This window comes from Etheostoma spectabile, chromosome 2 (assembly GCF_008692095.1).
Source record: "Etheostoma spectabile isolate EspeVRDwgs_2016 chromosome 2, UIUC_Espe_1.0, whole genome shotgun sequence".
NCBI classification, from domain to species: Eukaryota; Metazoa; Chordata; class Actinopteri; order Perciformes; family Percidae; genus Etheostoma; species Etheostoma spectabile.
The window spans coordinates 15,643,950-15,664,033 of NC_045734.1; the positions used below are offsets into that span (position 1 = coordinate 15,643,950).

The 20,084-nt window shown below is 39.5% G+C and overlaps 1 protein-coding gene across 32 annotated transcripts in view; it reads left to right on the top strand.

The window, feature by feature from the left end:
- The window catches only part of ptprdb (protein tyrosine phosphatase receptor type Db), a 151,766-nt gene that overhangs the window by 84,274 nt on the left and 47,408 nt on the right, over positions 1-20,084 (top strand). For 18 of the 32 annotated variants that reach the window (XM_032544708.1, XM_032499211.1, XM_032544795.1 and 15 more), the window contains exons 7-9: positions 9,256-9,401; positions 11,897-12,038; positions 16,584-16,772. In XM_032544708.1, the coding sequence (XP_032400599.1) occupies positions 9,256-9,401; positions 11,897-12,038; positions 16,584-16,772 (477 nt within the window). Of the gene's footprint in view, positions 1-9,255; positions 9,402-11,896; positions 12,039-16,583; positions 16,773-18,034; positions 18,044-20,084 lie in introns of all 32 variants that reach the window. The other 14 variants (XM_032499226.1, XM_032544695.1, XM_032544737.1 and 11 more) reach the window with 1 other exon arrangement.

Consider the following 20,084-nt stretch of genomic DNA (forward strand, 5'->3'; position numbering starts at 1 on the left):
GTGTGTGTGTGTGTGTGTGTGTGTGTGTGTTTGTGTGCGCACGCTTCTACAGAACATAAGGAAAATGCTCATTTTTCAAAGGCTACAGTAAGGAGGCAATTCTGAGTGACAACCCAGTGCTTTAGTTAGCAGTCTGTACATTTTGAATCTGAGCAAGACTGGTTTAGTATTCTGCCTAGGGAGGCTCTTGGTAATGTGAAACTCTTTAGTCTCAGTTTGCATTACATCATTTATGTGTTTTAAAAGCTGTGCATTTTTCCACAAAGCTTGAAAAAACACATAATTAAAAGAACAATTTTTCTCAGCTACTGAAAATACGACATTTTCACACATGACATATTAGGCCTGACTATAACATTGGAAAGAGAACTCGTGTGGTGACTGATTGACCTGTCAACATTCAACCATATTGCCAGCATTCCCATAGCCTTGATGTTGACTGGACTCTAAAAGGTGGTTGGGTCAATCTTCCACAGTGACAGCAGCGCTACTTTTGCTTACTTTGGGAGCCCTTGAGCGGAGCACTGAACACCAAATGCTTAGACAGGAGCCTTCTTTGGTTACCTGCAAATATTTCATTCAGCTTTCACTAAGGTTCTAAGGTGTAGGTTTCTATAAAGGTGTAGGTTTCTACAAAAAGCAACATGTTCTACCATAACATGTGGCAGTCTTGTTTTTTGGAAATTTAATGAGTCTAGTTTTTCATTTTGTTTTCAGTTTTGGTTTGACTTTTTACATTATATCAGCTGATTTATCATTTCCAAAACAAAATACCAAATCTCTACGTTAAGTAGTTTTAGCTCAAGTTTTATATTGGGCCAATGGAAATGTGCAAGGTACCCTGTAACAGGCCTTGCACTTGAACACAAAGCTACACACATGTTTTAATTTTCATATTTGAAGTAATTGATATATTTTGAAAAAATACCATACTTGCTAACGATGCATTTTATGGTTTGGTATGCTGTACAGATTTTAATGCACTTTGAGGCAAATTTGTGATGAGTGATTTTGGGCTGTGTAAATAAACTTTCTCAAGACTTTGGCAACAACATAAGAAGGCAGAGAAGCTGTTGTACATTTAACGATTTATGAGTTCAGGCATACTGTAAGGCTTTATGTTTTGTGCCACATGCATGTGTGTGTGTCTCTCTAAGTATGTTTGTAGTTATCTGTTTCATATGTTAATGTATGTAAGCATGTGTAGTGCTTAGAGTAGACAAAAGATTAGATTCCAATAAGTATCTAGTTTCGTGCCAGCTTCATGGCTCCTTGTTGCTCATGGATGAGGCACTGTCAGGATTTACTGGCATGAGATGAAAAGACAGGGTCCCAGAGGTTAAAGGTTTCTGCCCCGAGGGATTAGTTAAGGGTGTGAAACATAATCAAGCGTTATTTTCTAAGATGGATTGTGTTTCTTTTCTGTGATTGATTGGTATTACTGACTCACTGAAATTGCAAAAAAAAAGGCAAGATCCTGGTTGACATTATTGCCCATAGCTAGAGTATAAAATGTCAACATCTGCTATTGGCATTTCCCCTACGGACTGAGAAGTGATGATAAAATGACCAAAAGGCCTGCAGTGTTACACTGGTCTTAAGAGATAATTTCTGCAATTATTTTCTACCATTTAATTGCATATCATAGCAGTTTTTACATGCATAGACCACAATTTTAGATTCTTTGAAATGTTCCCTTACAACATAGGAAGTTGATTGTGCATCCAAAATATCTGCCTTTGATTCTGAGTGATTTGGCATCCCTTCAGTTCTCTAAAATTCAGAAACATGCTGTGTTTGCTGGACTTACAGCGGCTAGGAAAATGATTGCAACACGTTGGAAACCACCTCACGATCTGTTTACTCAAACATGGACCCTTTCCCTTCTGGACGTTGTGTATATGGAGCTATACGGCCTGTATAAATGAAGTGGCACAACGGACTCTGGACTCTTGGCTCAGCCTGGCTGAGTCCTTGAAGTCCATGTTGTAGACTTTTGTTTTTGCCCCTGCTGCTGTCTGTGCACCTGTTCGGTCCTGTGTGTCTTGTGTCTGTCTCGCTGTCAATGTCTTTTGTTTGTTTGTGTGCGTTTGTGTGTCTGTTTGTGTGGGTCTTGTTGGGGAGCTGCAAGCTCTGTTCCTGCTGTTGTGTTTTTGTTAGGTCGCCCCTTAGTTAGGAGAAGACCCAAAGACAAAATTTATCATTATTAATAAATTAATAAATCATAATGATTATATTTATAGAGCACTTTACTAAATCCACTTTACAAAATGCTTCATCAGATTTTAAAAGAAAATTTGGTGTCTAAAAATCAATACAGTGTAGGAAAAACATGTTTTAAAGAAAACAAAATACTGTTCAAGGAAATTAAAACTCAAGTCAAATCAGGAAAAGCTCCCAGATGAAAGTATGGATTAAGAAGGGACTTAAAGGAGATCTCTGACTCTGCCGACCTGTGTTTCAGAACCTTGGGGCCCTGACTGCTAATGCTCTGTCCCCTTTTATTGTATTTGTGTAACTTTTTAATGTATTTTCAAGACCTCTGCTTGAGGATCTCAAAGTACATATCGGCGCATACGGTACTAAGAGGTATAGCAGGGAGAGAGGCCATGAAGAGCCTTTAAAGTAATCAGTAAAATCTTAAAATCTATTCTAAAGCATTGGGAGCCAGTGTAAAAGGGTTAAAACAGGAGTAATGTGATCACGTCTCTTGGTTCTGGTTAAAAGCCTCGTTCTGTGCAGTCTGGAGTTGATCAATAGATTTTTTGTGTAGGCAAGTATGAAGCTGTTGCAGTAATCCAGGCATGATGAGAGGAAGGCGTGTAAAATGGTCTTTGTTTCTTTAAAAATGTAGATAGATTGTATTTGTTGTACCCTGATGATATACAGCTTTTATATGTAAATGGATGCAAACGATTTACTTTTTCTAATGCTCTGGTCAAGCCAGGAAACGTCGTCAAATATTATACTAAATAAAATAATTAAAATATAAGAGGTTTCCTCTGCTGTTAAACTATTAGACGGGTCATTTTTTTACCCTCAAGGAATTGGGAGGGTTAACATGGTTAGACAGTTTTTTATTAAAAAACAGTAGAAAAATCTATAGTGGTGTTGAGTAAAGAATACAACACAAAAGCATAACTCTAATCACACTTAAATTGTCTTTTCATTTCCTTTTAATTTAATTAACATGCCACTCATCAAAAAACTATTATTAGTGATCATCTAAATGATTTATGGTTTATTTTCTGGAATCATTTGTTACATTGAAATTTGGCTCTGATGTTGATGTGTCATCTTATGCTCAGCCAGAATATGACATTAAACTTTAAAAGAAAAAGGCTTATTTAAATGATTGAAGACCTCTTTCCATCAACTCCAGTGCAAATATCTCTCCATAGAAGGTGACAGAAATGGGTCACATCACAAACATTTTCAGAAGTCAAATACACAAAATTTAAATGCCTATAACAGCTATGTTATTATTTTAACTGTTTATTGCCAGTGCCCGCTTTAGAAGTAGCCTACTGTTAATAGTCTGGGTAGAGGGCACAGAAAATACCTTCTAATCAGTAATCTCATACACGGTGACCCTTTGGACTCCCTCAATAAGTTCTCAATTGTTATCTATAAATGTCAATCATATAAGGCTGAGAGAAAGAAATCACTACGTTGATGAAAAAGAGAATGAAGCAGTTCTGCTGCCGAAGCTTCTTAGTGTGCTGCATTGCTGGCCCGGAGCTGTGAGGGTAGTAGCTGCTAGCATAGCTGTGCGTCCATCCGTGAGTAACAGGATCTGACCAGCGTTAGCTTAGCATTAGCTTAGCAGGTGCACCCGTCTGTGAAGAGGCCTGGAAAACATCAGCTTAGCTCTAACTTAGCAGAGCAGTGGTCTGTGAGTAATAGACTGTGACCAGCACTGAGAAAACCCTCTGTTCATCTTCATGGGAAGCCAGCCCTGACCCAGTAAAGTTGTGTACCCAGTAGGTAGCCCATGTGTTTCTAATGATCTGTGTATAAAAGAAGACCCCATTTGATTAATTCATCCCCTTGTGTTTCTAACAAATTAACCCTGATTAACTCGGCACTAGACAGACCCTGGGGCAGCTATGTTGGGTAAGTGGCACGCTAATTGGACATGCATTACTATCGGCACTAAAAGTGCATTTTATTCTTTTGCTATTGCATCATTGTAAAAGTGATGTTGTTAAAGTGATTTGTGGTAACTGACGTCAGCTGCAAGTTGTCCGAACAACTCCAGATCTGTTATTCATACAGAGAAGGGATAAGGCATAAGCACAACCAGATTGGGTTGAGACACTGACACAGATGGACACTTAAACTTTATGCAACTTGAATTAACATTTTATCTTAAGTGTGAAATGGTATCAAAAGTTAACAGCAATTGTGTAAAATTTAATTTTCTATGTTGAAATGGCCTATTCTACCAAATGTTTTCCAATTAACACTTATATGTGCTGCAGAAGGATGATAGCTGTCTCTCTGTGTTTATTGGCCCCAGCAATCCAATTTCATTTCCAGGACGAAAGCGAGCAGCTGATAATTTGCTCTTAATGTGTCGGTTTGATGTTAATGTGTTTTAAGTTATGGTTCTGGCCAGCTGCCCACCCACTCTCGAGGCTTACTATCATGGCCCTGGCTCAGGCCCTGATATTGGCCTCATTCCTCAACTTGTCTGACAAGCCTGACTCAGTTCTCATTTGGAGTCATCAGCTTACCGCCCACCACACACACACACACACACACACACACACACACACACACACACACACACACAGAGGCGCAGGCCCAGATGCTTGGCAAGTTGTACCAACATCCAAAGCAGCCTTTTCAGATGTGATCAAAACTTCCAACACACAGACACAAATGCTCACAAAAGCAATTCATGCACATACATACGTGTCCACACAGACTTAGTAACACCCAGGATCATATATGAATGCGTCTGATTGGGGCGGCTGTGGCTCAGTGGTAGAGCGGTTGCCTGCCAATCGGAAGGTTGGTGGTTTGATCCCCGCCCCTGCAGTCATTGTCGAAGTGTCCTTGGGCAAGATACTGAACCGAGTTGCCCCCGGTGCTGCGCATCGGAGTGTGATGTGGGTGGAGTGTGTATCTGATGAGCAGGTGGCACCTTGTACGGCAGCCCCGGCCACAGTGTCTGAATGTGTGTGAATGGTGAAGTTTCCTGTAGAGAAACGCGCTTTGAGCAGTTGTTAAGACTGGAAAAGCGCTATATAAATACAGCATTTACATTTACCTGATCAAGAAGGTCAATTACCATTTATTCCCACTCTCTTCTAAGGGCTTGTCCAACATTCAACATCAGAGCAAAAATAAACCAAGTATTTATCTCAAACACAGAATTAGTTGCCATGAACATCTTCTTCTTTTAGCTGAAACTATCCTAAACCTCAGTCATTCTATATTTGTATCTGTTATTTTATACTCCCTTGGTAAGCCAGCATCTCAGAGCTTTTCCTTTCCAATTTGTAATTTTGATAACTGCAGTATCGGACAGTGTGAGTTAATTTTGTTGGGATAGACCTGTGTGCTTTATGCTTTTTCACATCAGATTAACTTAGTGATTGAGAGCACACAAGATGAGGCCTTAGTGCACAGAAATTGCAATGTTTTGCAGAGTTTTGGAAAAGATCTGTGGGAGTCCAGATCACTTGGCACAGTGCATCCCAGGATAAATTTCACACGTCTTGTTTTATTATTATTTCTCACATTAATGGTCAGAGAACAGAACAATTCAAATCAAATAATTTAAAAACAAACAAGTATTTTTCTCACATCTTATGAATCTAAATTGGGATCCATAGGATATAACACATTCCACTCACTGTGTGTTGCTCAACACATATTAATACATTTCTCTGTCATAAAAACAAATGGGAGCCCCTTATTTACACTTTTAAACTTTATAAACTGAGATGTGCATCTTTTGTGCTTAGTGCCATCTGTTTTCCCTCCCAGATATTTACTTTCCATTCTTAAATGTATAGAATTTTTCAATCTTAATACACTATATTTGTAAATCATACTCCCTGAAGGTTTTTGCTAGCATCTGTTCTTAGAAAACTCGATCTCTCTAGCTGTGTCCCTCTAGGTTAAGACAGCATCTGCCAGCTACAGTATGTCCCTGTAGCCTCCTACAAAGTGTCATCAGCTTCATTTAGTCTTGCTATTTGTCTTTTCTGCTACTCGAGTGCATAGCCCCATCACGTTTGCAGGTTAATTTAAGGGGATTTTATCCAGAAATTGTGTTGCATTTGTTACGGTTTACTAAATAAATACAAAAAAGGGGTTTGAGGAGAAGCATATCATACTGTATGTCATCAGTCCAGATTTAACCTATATCTGATGACATATTTGTGATGTATATATGAATCTGTCAATATCATTCATGCGATAAAATTTGTATTCTAGGCCGCCATCCTTCTGTGCTACCCAAATGCAGTTATTTATTCCTGTTTTTCAAAAAGACAAGATTATTTTTCATCCTAGAATTAAAGTTTATCACACTTCTTCAGCCGTGACTCGAAAGTGGTCCGGAGAGGGGAGCTGATGTTGTAATCCCTGCCATCTGTTGTGTAAATCAGATCCCACTGTATGGCAAACTTTATGTAAGGCAACCCTCCATTCACCCCACACACACACACTCACACATAAAGAGGGGAAAGATTGTCACTAATTCCATCTAAATCTCTTTAAGCGGACCCGCTCGGAAGAACCCCCTCACATCCATATTGGGTCATATTGAGGGAAAAGAGGAAGGCTGTGAGGAACACCTGGCGACCTAAGCATGTGCACCAATAGAACAAGTTCTTGCGTGAATTTTTCAAGTACATCTTATCTTTCATCCTATATCTGTTAAATAATAAACCTTCAGGTATCCCTTCCCTCCGCTAAAAGTGCTACAAATACTGAAGTGCCCTTTTGAGCTGGAGCCCTACCTTCCATGGCCTAAATGCCAATGCTTAGTCCTACCAAGCAGCACGACCATAAAGAAACTGATGATCTTGGCAAAAGACACAACAGTCAGGAACATGAATAGAGAGCAGAGAAGTAGTAAGAGGGTAGAGAAAAGAGACAAACAGGGAGGATGAATGTGAAGAAAAAGTAATGGACTTAGGGAAGGGAGATGAGGGAAAAGAGAGGAAGGATGAGAGCCCATAAAGAGAGGGGAGGAGGAAAAATAAGAGAGAAGAGGAGTTGCGAGAACAAGAACAAGTGTGGAGCATACGGTTGCACCCCCCTCCCTCATTAAGTCAGTCAATGTGACAGGAAGACTTATGTAACACCCCAGAGATGGAGGGAGGAGATGGAGAAAGAGTAACAAGGATGAGGATGAAAGAGGCAGCAAGGAGAGCAGCTATGAAGGGGGGCAAAGAAATGATTCTGTGGCAAAGAATTAGGAGCCAGAATGAAAGATAAAGGGGCAAAATATGAGAAAGAGAGAGGGTAAGACAATTAAACAAGAGATATCTGAAGAGAGAGATTGGGTTGGGGAGATGAAGAGAAGGGGGGAAAGATAAAAAAGCAATTGAAAGATCTACAGTACCGTGCCTTTTAGTATGGCTCTGCTGGCTTTACACTTTTCATTTGTTTTGTGGGGGAGAGATTAGCAAGAGGATTAAGAGAGTGAATCTCCCGCTCCTCATTCTTTCTGTTTCCCTCTCTCTTTATTCTCTCACTCTTTCTCTCTCAGATGAGCACACGCACATTTGCTCACCCGCTCATGCATCACACATGAATGTAGAAGTCGTGTGCCTCAATGATATACTGTACATATTATATATCATTCCTAGATGATTCTATCAATCTGACAACAATTTTTCAGATTAATCGATAAAGCGTTTGAATTCAAAATGTCAGAAAATAGTGAAAAGAGCCCAGCTTCATCTGCTTGTTGTGATCAACCCACTGTCCAAACCCCCAAAATATTTACAATAATGTAAAAAAGGAGAAAATTCTTACATTAATCAATTTATTGCATATTAAAATTGTATAATTGTCAGACTATTGACTAACTGTTTTGTCGCTAATAAATATACATGAACTCACACAAGCACACTCATATAGTGTGTGCACAGTTTGTGTGGATATATACATAAAGGCATGTGCAAGGATGAAAGTAAGCAGATAAAAAAATGTACACATACTTTGTCTCTCACACACACAAACACACACTGTTCTATTCAGTCATTCAGGTCGATTTGGCCGTGAGCCAGTGAGGTGTAGAGTTGATTGGGCAGCTTGGGGCTCTCGGACCATGTTTGCCAGTACATCTGGCTCTCTCGCGCTCGCTGTCTTTATCTCACCCTCTCTTTCATATCCACCTCCTGCCCATCTTCCTCTCTCCCTCCACTTCTTCTTTTCATGCTCTCTCTTTCTTACCCATTCCGCTCTCCATCTGTCTCCCTCCACTCTTTCCCTTTATCTCCCTTGCTCTTCTGTTCAGTCCTCCCCACTCTTTCAACACACATCTCTCTCTCTCATTTTCTCTCCTTCTCTGAAAAGCTTAGCTATTCTCTCTCTTTCTCCCTCCCTTCCTTTTAAACAGCAAAAAGCAATTTCTCTCCCTTTGTCAGGGCGGTTGGCGGTAAGCCCTTAAGTAGGGATTTTCTGGTTTGGCTGAAATGCCATTAGGCGAGCTGGCGGTGACGTGCCGTGACTGACGTCCCGAATCTTTTTGATGTTGTGATGTCACAATCCAGTGGAGGCTGTGGTTATGATATTGTTGGCGTCCCCAGAATGAGGGGCTTTAGTGGTCATGTCAGGAGTAAGTCTTCATAAATCCTTTATGGCACAGAAATATTAAGCTTCTTTGGTGGTTCAGGAACAGAGGGTAAAACATGGTGGAACGTGCACACACGTGCACAGAAAAAAAAGATGCACACACAGTCACAAAGCCCCCCCACACAGAATTCTTCTTTCACACACTCTTTCTGTAGCAAGGACAACCAAAGTCTCAACCATAAGTGTTGCAGATGTGTCATGTGTGAATGACAGATGACAGTAGGACAACAAGTGCAAATCTGGTGCTTGAGTGCATTTAGAAACACACAATATTCCATTAGAAAGCCTAATATATAAATGTATGTGTGACTGCTTGTTTGTAAAGTATGAATGGTACCATAAATGGTTGTGATATTAAGAGCATTGACACAAACAGAAACATCAGGGGTTTGATCTTCACTTAACTTTTGTATACATCTTTCCACACAGCACCCCCCAGATTTACGCGAACCCCAGAAGATCAAACAGGAGTCCAGGGGGGGGTAGCATCCTTTGTGTGCCAGGCCACAGGGGATCCACAGCCCAAGATTGTGTGGAACAAGAAAGGCAAAAAAGTCAGCAACCAGAGATTTGAGGTATGATGCTGAGATACTAATAAAGGAAGTGTAACTTTGTGTCTTTTTTGCACTGATGAACTGACTTCTTCTCACGCTGAAATGCTGTCAAGTGAAACCCGACCAGCTGTGTAAAACAGATGTGTTTAAATAAAGCAAGATAACTTGTCAGTGGAGTCAGTTGTTGTTGTTTTCTTTTGTTTTCAAATCATACCTTTCTCACAGCAGACATTTTGACTTTCATGGCATTAGGAATGGTAGAGCTTAAACTAGGAGCTGCTTTGTGGTTTAATGATTTGTAAAGCCTTGAGAGAGAAAATGATTTGAAAACTGTTCTGATAATCAATCCATTGTTTAAAGAAATAGTTTAACATTTGGGGAAACATGGCTATTTGTATTTCTTGCTGAAAATTAGATGAGGAGATCAATACCACTCTGAATCTAATGAAAGAAGGATGTCAATCTTCTCATTTAACTCCCTTCGCTCATTCACAAGACAGCCTGTTGAGCCTGTTAACCAAAGTGTCGAACTATTCCTGTAAGCACTTTAAGTAGAACTGCAATTGCTTTGTCCCAGCTTTCCAATTGTGACTATTTGCTTTGCTATTTATGCTATTTGTTAGTAAACTTTGGGTTTTAGACTCGTGGTGAACAAAAAAAACATTTGAAGACTTTTTAATCAAGTAATCAGGAAAACAATCATCAGATTAATTAATAATGAAAACAATTCTTAGTTGAAGCTTTAAATGGCTGCCTTACATTTAGGTTAGCCAGTTTCAGAGCCCATGTTGTGAATGCAGTCAAATTGCCTAAACGGAACAGTCATCCTTTGATATTAGTTATACCTGTGCTTTTACTTTTATAAAAAATCAGGGTGCCCGCTTTGAGAAAGATGTATTGTTGGCACTATATTGCAATGAAAGTTGAAATTTAAGTCAATAATGAGTGTTGTGTTTTGTTTTGAGCGGGAGTACATAAATTGCCTATCATATATGACCAGTTTGCATATAAAGCCAAAATTGTGCTGTTAAAGATTTGATCAGTTTACCTGATTATCTTCATTGGTATTCCAAAGGTTATAAAACAGTCTGACATGCTTTCTACTCCAACTCTTTCATATGTCATGATACCTTAGGCTACAGTTTATGAGATTCTTATATGATCAGCCTTATTAGTTTTCCCCAGGCTCTGACCTTTGATTTATTTCAGCACCTCACAAGTCACAAGATCGAGATGCTGAACCAGCTTCTCTCTTCCCCAGTCAGTGTCACCCTGAGCTCAGGGTGCTTTTCCACTTTAATAGGTCGGGTTTCTCCCAGGTTTAAGTTAATCTTGGTGTCTTCCTGTTTGTGATTAAATCAATCGGAAAAATATTTTATTTCTAATCCACCCTATATAGGCTATCACCTTTGACTCTTTTCTGTCCTGCCGGTCAGGAGTTGTTGAGGGATTTCTTTTAATTTGATTTTATCATACAAAAATTAGGCTTAAGGCTTTTTTTTTTCTCTGACAATTACTGTTTATCATTGAGCTGACCCGGGAACGCTGACCAATCAGTACAGACTGGGCTTTTTCAGGAGGGGGGCTTGAAGAGACAGATGCTAGAACAGAGTGGTTCTTAGATGAATACATATATACATATATAAAACAGACAGTATAAGTAAAATAATCTGTTTTATCAACATTAAAGCATGTAATCATGTTCTAGTAGAAACCCATCATACAGGTACTATATGAACATGAAAAATTAACATATATGGGACCTTTAAACATGAAATTTTTGATTTTTGGGTCACTTTGTAGGCAGAAAAAACAAACTGTAAAAATAACATTGCCATATCATTGGTTTTTAAGTTGATATGTCAAACAGTTGCCCGTGTAAACATCCAGCAGACAGAGAGAAACATTAGTATTAATTTCGAAGGTGTGTTTCTGTTCACCTAATGAATGTAAGTTCAATATTCACTCTCTTTTAGCTCAGTTTTAGATCTCCATCAAGTTTGAAGGAAATATTTGGCACTGTAGCCGCTAAATGCTCAGCGATGCTCACCAGCGAGTTACTAACTTTATCTGGTGAGGTATAGTGTACAGAGGTCAAAAAACGCTGATAAAAACAATAAAAACAATAAAATTGCAGGCGGTAAAGCCAAAACAGTAAGCTATAAGATGCCATAACACTCTGTACAGTTGAGGGGGACTGCACAATCAGGTGATAATTCTCTGTGTGTTCGTCACAACGAATGGCACCTTTCACTTTAGGAAAGGCAAGGCAGCTTTATTTGTATAGCACATTTCAGCAACAAGGCAGTTCAAAGTGCTTTACATAAAACATTAAAGAGCAATTCAAAACAAAACAGCTAAAATAGAATAAAACCGTATAAAGAATAAACGTTCCAGCGCAGTGTACAAAATTAACATTTAAAAAAGAAAAACAACTTGCACTTTACATTGTTATTGTGATATTGTTAGTATATTATATTTATTAAAGCCACTTCAATGTGTTTTTTCAATTATAGGTAATAGAATTTGACGACGGGTCCGGCTCGGTCCTAAGAATCCAGCCACTGAGGACCCCCAGAGACGAGGCTATTTATGAATGCCATGCCTCCAACTCTGCCGGAGAGATCACTGCCTCCACCCGACTAAGTGTGCTACGAGGTCAGTGTAAACAAACTGTGTTTCCATTCAGCGGTCGAACACACAATATAGTACATGCTGTGAAGAAAATCACTAATCATGATACCTTGACTCCTTTATACAATACTAATTCCATAAATGTGTTTTTCTGTGTATCACTTAACTGACAAAGCAGTCATGTAATAACATCCCTATAATTTTGTGAACGCATCCAGAAGGAATACAGTATATAACTAAAATAATTTGATTTATCAACTGACACCAAAGGTCAGTTTAAGATGGAAAATGTGACATTTCTTGATGTTCTTCTAATTTAAAAACTATTTATGCAGAAGAAGTGGAGGCTTGTTGCATGTTTCCTCCGATGTCTATATACTGTACATGCAAGTATAATACTGTGATAGATGCTTTTGTGAGTGTTAGCAAGAATCCATTAATGGACATAGTGATGTTAGCGTTAGTGGAGTCCATTAGGAGGACATTATGTACCGGTAGTCTGAAGCTCAAGAGTGTCTTGGTGAGTGAAGCTGTTCAAGGGTGGATAATCACATTGCCTGCCTTTACAGTACATGCTCGTGGGGAAAGCCTATTGTTCTACCATCTCGTCTTTCTCTCTCTATCACTTTCCCTCTTGTCTCTCTGAGGGGTAATAACATAGTCTACAGTTCTTCCCCTCCACTCTCTTCTCTCTTCGTCTCGTTTGTCTGGTTTTTTTGTCTCCCCAAGTTCATTCCCTCTTATGTTTTCTTTCGCTCACCTCTTTTCTTTTCTTTTTACACTTTGTTCCATTTTTTTCTCTCTCTTTCTTTTTCTCTTTGTCTCTCCACTCTCTCCGTACTCTTAAGTCCACTACACAGCAACTTTTAAATTATTCACATCAGACCACTCTTCGCATCTTCTGTACTATTCTGCTCCATCCATCCAGAATATTTCCTCTCCCATAGTTGTCTTTGTGTGTGTGTGTGTGTGTGTGTGTGTGTGTGTGTGTGTGTGTGTGGTGTGTGTGTGTGGTGTGTGTGTGTGTGTGTGTGTGTGTGTGTGTGTGTGTGTGTTGTGTTGTGTGTGTGTGTGTGTGTGTGTTGTGTGTGTGTGTTCTGTGTGTGCTCTTGGTTATGCGTCCCTGTATCTATTTTTGATTTTTCCCTGCCTCGCTTGATGGAAGCTATCTGCTTGCCTCTAATCTATATCTGTATTGAGAACATAACCACTCATGCACACACGTATAGGCAAACACACACACGCACACACACGTATCCTAAATCTAAGACAGTCAGTCTTTAGGTAATGATTAGCCTCTTTCTACTCCTCTGAGGAGTCATTGTGTTGTGGATAATAAGAGGCCACCTGGGAGCAGCTAATAGCCCCTGATATACTGTCAGTATCCTAATGTCAGCATAGAACATGCGCACACACACACACACACACACACACACACACACACACACACACACACACAAAGACAACTATGTGAGGAAATATTCACACATAGATTCTTGCAATACACACAGAGTCTTGTCAATCATGTCTGCTTGTCTCCCCTGGCTCTGTAAAGACACAGCTCCAGTGACTGACTGTCAGACAGGAGGGATCCGGTGTTAAGGTCAGCCGACTTAATTATTGAGGATTAGAACCAGGCTAATTGAAATCTTGGCTTCCAGTAAACAGTTGCGATTGACAATGGCTGAAATAATAATGAATTTGAGAGTAATTATATGCTTTAGGGTCCAGTGTACAGTCCAATACTGTATAATTCATGATTTGGCAAAAGTTGAATGTGCGTCTGTTTGAATTAATCTGAATGTGTATCGGAGAAAAAATAATTTCTATTCATAAATTGACAGTAAAGGACGGTTCTTCTATTTTGTTTTCTTCCATTAAAGTACTTGCTAAGATCTTGAAACATGGCAAAAGTGAAGTCTGATGGGACAAGAAACTTAAGCGCTCAGATGATCGGTTATAAACAAGCTAGCAGTTTAGCTAATGCGTCTAGACACAAATGTTATTGCATCCATCACTTACACTCTTTATCCCCTGGGTGAATGAAAGAAACAGGTTTGTTTGCAGGTGCAGATATTACACTTGAACTTATGATACTGCAGCCAGCTCATGCTTTTAGTTCCCATGATTGTAAGACCAGACTTGATCTGCGGTCTTCCAGATTTACAGATGACAAACCCAGCGAGCAATGTGTGTGAATTTCATTTTGGGTCTCATATAAAGAGGACAGTGTTCGCACAGCAGTTCCCATGATTGTGTGACCGGGCTTTTCTATAAGCTGTGAAATTATCTGGATCTCTCACAGTGGAAACGCTGGAGTGGGAGCACATCCAAATGAAACAGTGGAATGTGTGGAAGACTCCATCAACAAGGAAGTGTAGGGTTACGCATCTGCTCCGACCTCAGGGGGTACTTAACTGTTCAGCAGCATGCACACACACACACACACACACACACACACACACACACACACACACACACACACACACACACACACATACACATACACGCACACACACACACACACACACACACACAAACTGGACCAGCTTTGTCCCAAACACACTTTGGTGTTGCTTACACCTGTACCCATGATGGATGGTGGGGAGCTGATTATGTGCATGTGTTAACATGTTTGTATGTGCATCAGTCTATTCAGTCAGTCCTTAAACGCTTACTCACTTATATCTGTTCACACCTTGTCAGTTTTAAATTAAAAAAGCTTGTGCGTAGAATGTGTGTGTGTGTGTGTGTGTGTGTGTGTGTGTGTGTGTGTGTGTGTGTGTGTGTGTGTGTGTGTGTGTGTGTGTGTGGTCTACGTTTGCAGGTTCTTGCACACACCTCTACCCACACATCCACAACAACTGGCTCCTTTACTAACAACATGGGTTAACGGTTGCAGAAAAGGGGCAGTGAGAGATGTACTGTGTTGTGGGGAGTAGCATTCTAACTGTGCGTCCTCAGTGTTCGGTGCAGTGTCCCACCCCAGGTAGATGAAATAGAATGCATTATTCCTGCCTAGGAGAGGCTGGCTTTGAAGTAAGCGTTTGCATAATGAAAGCAGAGAGAATCAGGATTGTTATGCTGTATGGGTCCCTTTTGCTCTCTCTCCCTTTCTGTCTGTTTTCCTCTTGTTCTTTCCCTTGTTCTTTCTCTATTTTCCATTCTGTCACTCTTTCTTCGTCTCACTGTATTCCATTATTTCTCTATTTTTTTACACTTTTTCTTTCTTTCTCCACCGGCCCACACAGATACACTGGTACACACTAACACCTTCTCATCTTGTTCTCTTTGTTTATTATGTCCATGTTTTCATTTGTTGGACATTGTGATTGATTGAAACTGAAGCTGTTAAAAGGCCACACACGCACTCGCAAAACTAGTGTCTCACAACCCGTCGGCTATGGTTCGATGGACTAGTACCAAAATTAGCATCTCCTTGTTGTTCAGGGCTAGGATTTCCCATTAATGAGGCTCTTTCTGGTTGAGAGGGATGAATTCACAAGGGATCCTGGGTAAAGAAAATTACAATAGACTGCCTTCTAGATCAAATACAAACATATGTACACAACGTAGAAACGTACGCTCCTAGCTCATCTGTCTTTTGTCACCACGTCTATCTTTAACAACTTTTATTATAGATGACTCATGAATCTGTCATTTTACCTTGCAGTTTCAAAGAACAGCCTTGAAGAAAGTAAAATAAAAAATGTTTTTACAAACTGATTTGCTCTGAACCCATTTAATTCCAAGGTTGAATACAGTATATTCCTAGTTGACTGAGTGCAGGCGTCTTTGATCCTACCTGCTTGAAGCATTGTCTCCCAACCTCTCCCTGAAATCTCCCATTTTAGTTAAATGAAGTTGGCCCAATGCCTTTGATTTCCTTCATCACAGTGGAACGACTCTTCATGTTTGATCTAATTGCCTCAGATGTCTATGAATTCACATTTGATTTGCCATACCAAAAGGGTTGAAGTCCCAGTGAATGCATCTTTATTTGACTTGCTTGTTGGATTTATGCAAAGGGATGAGCTTCCGGTGAAGATTGTGTGCAATACATGGACTGAGCTCAGCCTTTACTGACTTCAGCAGAATAGAGAGTATTTGATTTTCACTTGAGTCTTATTTGAAGAGCGGTTGCCTAAAGTCTTTGTGAGATATTTTGTCAAATGGAATAAAATGTTACTATTTGACCGCACTATTGTATTCTTCAAAAGTGTTGCCTCTGGGCTCAAGGCCAATTCAAAACATATTTGACTCTAAATTGAATCTGCATTTAACTCTGAATCTGTTCAATACAAGGCTAGATAGATAGCCAGCAGTCTGTTAGCTTACCTTAGCATGCAAGAAAACGGGGAAAAAGCTAGCCTGGCTTTGTCTTAAAGGAGAAAAATCCAAATGTGTTGTAACTGTAACAATATACATTGTTATATATTGAATACTGTTAAGAAATAAACCCATACTGTTTAAAATCCTTTTAAATTAACACATTTGAAATGGCGGGTCGATGTAGAATGTGTACTATTTTTTCCAACTCTGTTTGACTCATGTATTTGATCTTTCTAGAGGACCAGCTGCCCTCTGGATTCCCCACCATAGACATGGGTCCACAGTTGAAAGTGGTGGAGCGTTCTCGGACCGCCACTATGCTCTGTGCTGCTAGCGGCAACCCTGACCCAGAAATTACCTGGTTCAAGGATTTCCTGCCGGTCAACACGTCCAATAACAATGGACGGATCAAGCAGCTCCGTTCAGGTAACCAGTGCATTTATCTCTCCATTCTTTCCCTTCCCCTCAATCCCAAGCTTTTATTTCCACTTTTAGGTTTTATCCCTCCAATTTGCTCTATCCCTTGTTCAATATCTACTACTTCTCCCCCCCTTTTATTTTCTGTTCCTTCAAAGCTACTGTTATTCTTGCCCTCGTTTACCCCTTTTCTTATTTCTGTTTCGCACTCCTCCTGCTGTGGTTACTGGCTGTGTTACACTGCTGCTGTGGTATGAGTTGACTGTGTGTGGTTGCCAACTTTTCTTAACTCTTTAAAGCCTAAACAGCGTACTCCCAACTTTTCTCCGCTTTTCTCCAAACTCTCTGAGGTCTTCCCTGTGCACATCCCCATCACACGAAGGGTTTAATTTTTGACTTGGTACAAACGTTATGAAATATTTGTAACGACACGCATCAGTGCGCAACATGTCTCTAGTCATAACAAATCTTCTCTACTGACAGAATTTGCAATGTAAACCCAGGTGGTGGTGGCATGCACTGAGGGAATGTACTCTCTAAGATGGCTCACTGCTGTGACTAAACAAACAAGTAACCTTTTTTTTTTCCTCATTTCATGGAAAGTGTCTTTTGTGGGTGTGAAATTGACTCACAGACATTGTATCCATGTTATCTGAGAAAATACATTGACAGAATTTGTTAGACTCAAAGAAAAATTACTTTGAAAAACACAAAGAATAAATAATTTCCCACTACTCAATTAGCTTTTCTAATGCCACAGTAGTGTGTAAAATCCCAACTTGTCTCAGCAAAGTCCCCTCTCTCCTCAGTCCTCCTGCTGCTTCCAGGGACCAACTCTGAAACCAAAATCCCTTTCTTGTGATTGGACACCCAACTCTCTGGCTTCTTTATGGATAACCTCTTTGCTTCCGTCCCCATTTTTATTTTTTATTCTATGGCTAAACCCTCAGCTCCCTGCTTAGACTCCCTTTTTTACCTTAATTTTACAAATATGTATATTTAATTAAAATGATTTAATAAATTGTTACAACTTAAAATGTCAAATATTTAATATTTTAACTCTTTGTCTTCCATGTGATGATTACAAAATACTTTTATGATTCTTTTAAGCACAAAGTTCTGTCTAGATAATCGATACACATTACCTTTTTTAGTGTTCCAGTGCTTTTTTAAGGTGTTTCTACTAAGTCAACTCCTCTGTGTAACCAATGGTCCGATTGTAATGCCATGTCTATGCTGTTTCTTTTCTCTTTGTATCTTTTTAACCACAGAGTCCTTTGGTAAGTGCTTCTGTTCTGAGGCCTGTCCACTTTTCTATATACTGTTCACTAATGCTGCTACTGTGCTACTGCTGCTCACCTTTACAATGTTGAGGTGTTATTAAAATGCATGATGGCATGCATTTTACTAACAGTCAAACACCAAGATAATATAAAGCACAGATGCGCACACACACACACACAGAAATATATACACACTAACTCACAAGTCTGCAGGCACCCATACATCATTTTGGTTAAAGAAACATATTATAGATGCTACAAACTTGATACAACCACGTGTACACACACACATACATCAACATGCATAGACACGTATCAACACATATATATATATGTATAAACATATACTACTGTACATACTGACACATATCTCTGTCACCCTAGAAGTAGCTCGTCTCACCCTCACCTGTGCACCTGCAGCCTTTCCGCACCCAAATAATTACAATAACGTTCTCACTCACCTATTTACCTTTCCACTTATTCAATTATTCTTCCCCTCACTCACTCACTCACTCACTCACTCACTCACTCACTCTGTCATCCACTCACCCACTTACTCTCTCTGCTCTGCTCTATAGAGTTACCAGTCAATAAGCCATCAACTCTAGATGACTGTTAGGTAGGCCTCTAGTGGAGCCACTGTAAGGAAATCAATAGTGACCAGGCTTCAGACTTCTAGACTTTGACTGTACAGTGTAGTATGTATATGCTGAACCTGGTTACTAGTGCTTAGAGGTAGAAAATGGACACATGCATAGTAGAGTCAGACAAGTAAAGTAGTTAAAGAAAAACCCACCCTTCAATACTTATCACTGTTTTAGATGTAATTTTGCAACAAAGTGCTGTAATTAGCATTTCTTTGTTTACATTCACTTTAGTGATTTCTTTCATTTCCCAGAATGCTTTTTTATTGGCATCTAGAGTATATGCCTGGAATATTTACATGTACCCTGTCTGACTCACACCGCTTTACAGCTGAAACAATTAGTCAATTATTTGATTAGTCAAATGATAGAAAATAAATTAGCAACATTAACATTTGAATAGTTTATTAATGGTTAAAAAAAATGTCATTATAGTTTTTTCTCAGTTTTTTACCATTGTAAACTGAATATCTAGAGGTTTGTGACAAAACAAGCAATTTGAAGATGCATTGGTGCATTGTGATAGACATCTGGCATAGGCCAAATTATTATTTGATTAACCAAATAAAATGCCTGGAAGATCAATCAATAATGAAAATAATTTTAACGGTGAACGTGTCTTGTTGCTTCATTGCATTTTGGTCTGTTGAGTCCACTCTTGCCTCTTTTACGCTGGACTTCTCACAGGATGATTGTTAATGGTTGGTTTAAGACATTGAGTTTACAAACACACCATTGCACTTTGATTCTGAGGGGCCGAGTCATCACCTTGACATTTACTGCTGATGTTTTAGATTGTTGAAAATGTCCTTGCTGTCAGACTCGGTTGTAGCTGGAAGCAACGCCAAACAATAAAACAAAAATCGATCCAAATATGATGTAGCGGCAATGCCAGAGTTTTTATAGTATTGTAGGGGGGGTTTTCTCCTTTAGAAACAGATATTAAATATATATTTACACACCTTATTGCTAGCAGAATTACACCTGGTCTGGATCTACATGGAGAGCAAGTGCAGGTTCAGTCTCAGGGCAGTTATGTAATTAGAGTCCCCGAGCGGTGCAGACACAACCTTACTCCTAAAGCCACATCAACCCCTGCTGCAAGTCAATGAAGTCAAATCAATAACCCATCTCCTTATAGCTCTGTCACTGTCTGTCACTCTGTCTATCTAGTTTCTGTCTTTCTCTTCTCAGGCTTTTTCTGTCTTTATTTATTCTTTTTTATGCCTCTCTTTTTTCTCTCACTCTATTAAGGATCTATATTTTGAGTCTTTCTCTCTAATTTGATTCTTCTCCCTTCCAAGTTACCTCCCTCCCCCCTCCCCCCCCAGTCCCTCCCTTCCTTATCCCCTTTTCCTCCTGTGGTACTAACATTTTCTTCTTCTTTTCCTTCT